The sequence below is a fragment of the Cyprinodon variegatus genome, unplaced genomic scaffold (assembly GCF_000732505.1).
Source record: "Cyprinodon variegatus isolate N-32 unplaced genomic scaffold, C_variegatus-1.0 Scaffold1760, whole genome shotgun sequence".
Taxonomy (NCBI): Eukaryota; Metazoa; Chordata; class Actinopteri; order Cyprinodontiformes; family Cyprinodontidae; genus Cyprinodon; species Cyprinodon variegatus.
Window position 1 is genome coordinate 64,050 of NW_015152213.1, and position 3,444 is coordinate 67,493.

At 39.8% G+C, this 3,444-nt stretch overlaps 1 protein-coding gene across 1 annotated transcript in view; it reads right to left on the reverse strand.

Moving 5' to 3' along the window:
• The window catches only part of LOC107104482 (zinc finger FYVE domain-containing protein 16-like), a 42,980-nt gene that overhangs the window by 20,102 nt on the left and 19,434 nt on the right, over positions 1-3,444 (reverse strand). The window contains exons 6-10 of the mRNA XM_015404480.1: positions 1,542-1,664; positions 1,316-1,471; positions 997-1,221; positions 826-908; positions 364-468 (exon numbers count right to left, since the gene is read on the reverse strand). Of these exons, the coding sequence (XP_015259966.1) occupies positions 364-468; positions 826-908; positions 997-1,221; positions 1,316-1,471; positions 1,542-1,664 (692 nt within the window). The remainder of the gene's footprint in view (positions 1-363; positions 469-825; positions 909-996; positions 1,222-1,315; positions 1,472-1,541; positions 1,665-3,444) is intronic.

The window sequence follows — 3,444 nt, forward strand, 5'->3', positions numbered from 1 at the left end:
ATTTTTGTGATAGGCAGACACTGATTTTTGTGATCGGCAGATATCGATCATTGTGTACGGCAGATACCGATCTTTGTGTTCGGCAGATATCGATTATTGTGTTCAGCAGATATTGATTATTGTGATCAGCAAATACCAATTTTTGTGATAGGCAGACACTGATTTTTGTGATCGGCAGATGCGGATTTTTGTGAACAGTGATCTGCTTCCAAAATTTTCGGTGCACATCAAGTTCTTTGCTTGCAACAACAATTGAACAAAATTCACTCCATACTTATTCAATCCTAAAAGAGTTGTAGAGTATTGGGCCAATGTTTTCAGCACCAAATTGAGGGCATCTTTAACAGGAAAAGTCATGTTTACCTCGCTAAAGCTAGCCTTGGGGATCTCTATGTAGCTGTGTCCCATCTCCATATGGATCCTCAGGCCTTCCACCACTGACAGGCTGTACTGGTAGTTCCTCAGGTCCTGGAGGAAGACCGTCAACACATCATCAGTCAATCAGAGGCTGTTCTGGTCTGTGCCGTCTCAATAAATGCCTTTTTAAGGTTTATATAAAATATGTTGAGGGTGTTTTTATAAAGACTTTTTAATAAAGTAGGGCTGCAATTGGAAGTTATCTTTACAGTCATTCATTGTTTTTCATGACCTCCAGCATCACGTTCTTTATTAAAAATGAGACTTTATTTAAAGTCAAATGTAGGGGAGCACCAATTGAAGGTCTCATTTCCGATCATTAAAAAGCCTTAAATGTTGAGACAAGTTGACCATTACTGATTTCTTTCACTATGGGTGACCATTTAAAATGTATGTTGTTTTACTCACAGCCAATAAATTCATGATGGTGTGTCCCGTCTCTCGATACACTGACTCCCGAAATCGGACGCTTATCAGCGTAGTGGGATACACTGGAAAACCCCGCAAACATGATTAGTCTGTAGCTAATGGTGTCTAAGCATCACGTCCACATAAGAACAAAAACAGCAAAGCACACACTGTCGTATTCAGCTCCGAGCCGCAGGAGCAGTCTGAGCGGGAACACTTTGGCCCAAGGGACCTCCAGTTTCTGGACCAGGAGGCCGAACAGGAACGGTTGGGGGGGCAGCGTAAGGCCATCCAGGGGCTGACAGGTGGGGGCGAAGAACAGCATCCCGGCGTGATCTTTGCTGTCCAGGAAACTGCTGGTGAACGTGACGTTATCCAGCTCCTCCACAAACTTCCCTGCAACGAGAAAAAAAAATAATAATAATCAGGATTTCTGTTTTTTTTCCCCGAGACGCCTCCTGAAACGCCCCAGAAAAAGTGAATGGGTTACCTTTCTGGGCATCCTGGTAAATGGTGAGATAAAGAGAAAAGAGGTCTCTGGGAAGCGTTTTTTCTCCCGACAAACATTCCAGCAGAAAAATCAGCTCCTTCTGCCCCAGAGCCTGCAGCCCGTTGGAGCCGAAGCACCAGCACTGCCTGCTGCCGTCTGTGGGAAACAAGCTGTTGTCAAGATGTTTGGTGTTTCCGGATAGAAGCTGAAGGTTAGCTCTACTCACATGTGACCAGTTTGACATTTATCAGCAGGTTGGCATTCAGAACAAAGGTCAAAGGGCGCGGCCCTCCTTCCTCCAACAGGTGTCGAATCTGACAGGGGGCTGGACTCTCCTCCACCAGAACATCTAGGCGACAGAGAGGAGTGAGGGAAAGATTTCAGAGGAAGAACGTCTCTGATGGTCTGTGTAAACAGAACATACAGTTTTCTCTGCTTTTGCTCGTCTTTCATCTCTACTCAAAGCTGCTGCTCGTCAGCTGGTTTCACCTCAACATGGTGACCAGGCGAGTCGCTGCGCATTATTTACTTTAGACAGCCAAACAAAGCCCTGGATCCAGCAGATACACAGAGATGCTTCCAGTTCAGGGAGTCCAGGAGCTACAGCTGGACCACGGCCGCAGGAAGTTAAAGGTATTGTGGAGCATTTTCTCAAATTTTTAAAAATACCCGCCCTCTCCTTTTCAAAAAAACAAAAACAAAAAAAACAAGTGTGCACGAGACAATTTCTCCTCGTGCACGCTCTGTATAAAAGTTGCAGTTCTCATATCTCATACAAGCTTAAGGGCAGATAAGACTTCTGCAACCGCACACATCAAATGTTGCTTGGGTCTGGTTCAAGAACCCAAAGAAGCAGATTTGGAGGTTGAAAATTATTAAACTAAGCCTAAAAGAAGCAGCAATACAAGAGTCATATTCTTTAACCTTTCCTGTTGCTTAAAATACAAACACAACAACATTTAGGCAAAGATAAACCGGAAAGTTTTAGTATCTTTGTGTAATTTCTTTGCTTGGTTTAGTTTTAGCTTTTTTTAAAATCTACAATGCCTTATCAACCTGTTTTCTACAGAAATCAGAAAACTTCAATAAAATACTGCCAGCTTAGTTTACAGTTGAGCAGGTAAAACTTAGAAAAAAGTGTTAAAGTATCATCTAAATATGCCCATTTAGCCATGCTGCATGGAGGAAGCAACGTAACTTCTCTGCTGTGCTTAAAGACAAAGATGTGAAAAGTGGAGAGCTTCACAGATGGTTTGCAACATTACAGAAAAAGAAAAGGCGGCAACATAATTATAGATCAGGAAGGATTTTACGATTTAATGCACTTAAAGTTTTAGTTGAACTACCTGTTTAAAAGCACTATTGAATCACAGAGTCTCTCCCAGCTGACTGTTGGAGCTAAATCACAGTTAGTCTCCAACTGGTTAAAACAAAGTGATCTGACAGTAATCAAAGCCACATACTGCGTCTTTTCATTTTTTACTTCTCTGTACAGCATTTTTTTAAATAAAGAAAACACTAATAAGATAGATAGATAGATAGATAGATAGATAGATAAACTTTATTCCGGACTCATGGTCCAATAAATATTGCGTCAAAAATCTTACAAACAAGTTTAATAATATGTAAAAAAATATATGTTTCTGTTATTTCAGTCATTATTTCCTATAGCTGGCAAAACAAATTATTATATCATGATCTTCTACTTTTTTTTAAAAATTCAGCATATTGTTTAAATGTTCAAAGAGAAATCTTAGGGTTTTTTTTTTAAATTGGCTGCCTACCAATTAATTTTGAATTGATTAATAAAATAGATCAACTTCAGATTAATTTGTCATTCAATAACCTGAATCAATGCGCCAAACTGCTTCCAGAAGCTCTCTGCTTCCCAGTATGTATTTTCTCTAAGAGAAAGTTGAACGATCCTGAAACTGTATTCCTGTGATTGTTTATAAAATCCAACATTTTAATAATTAAATTTTTTTTTTCTTTTCTTTACACTTTTTACCTAAATAAGGAAGTTAAAGAGATTTGAGGGTTTCAAAATGGAGCTCATAGCACCCAGTTTCTCTGTTTCTTAGTGAGCTCGTCATTCAAATAAAAATACCTGATTTACAAGAAGAAGTTGG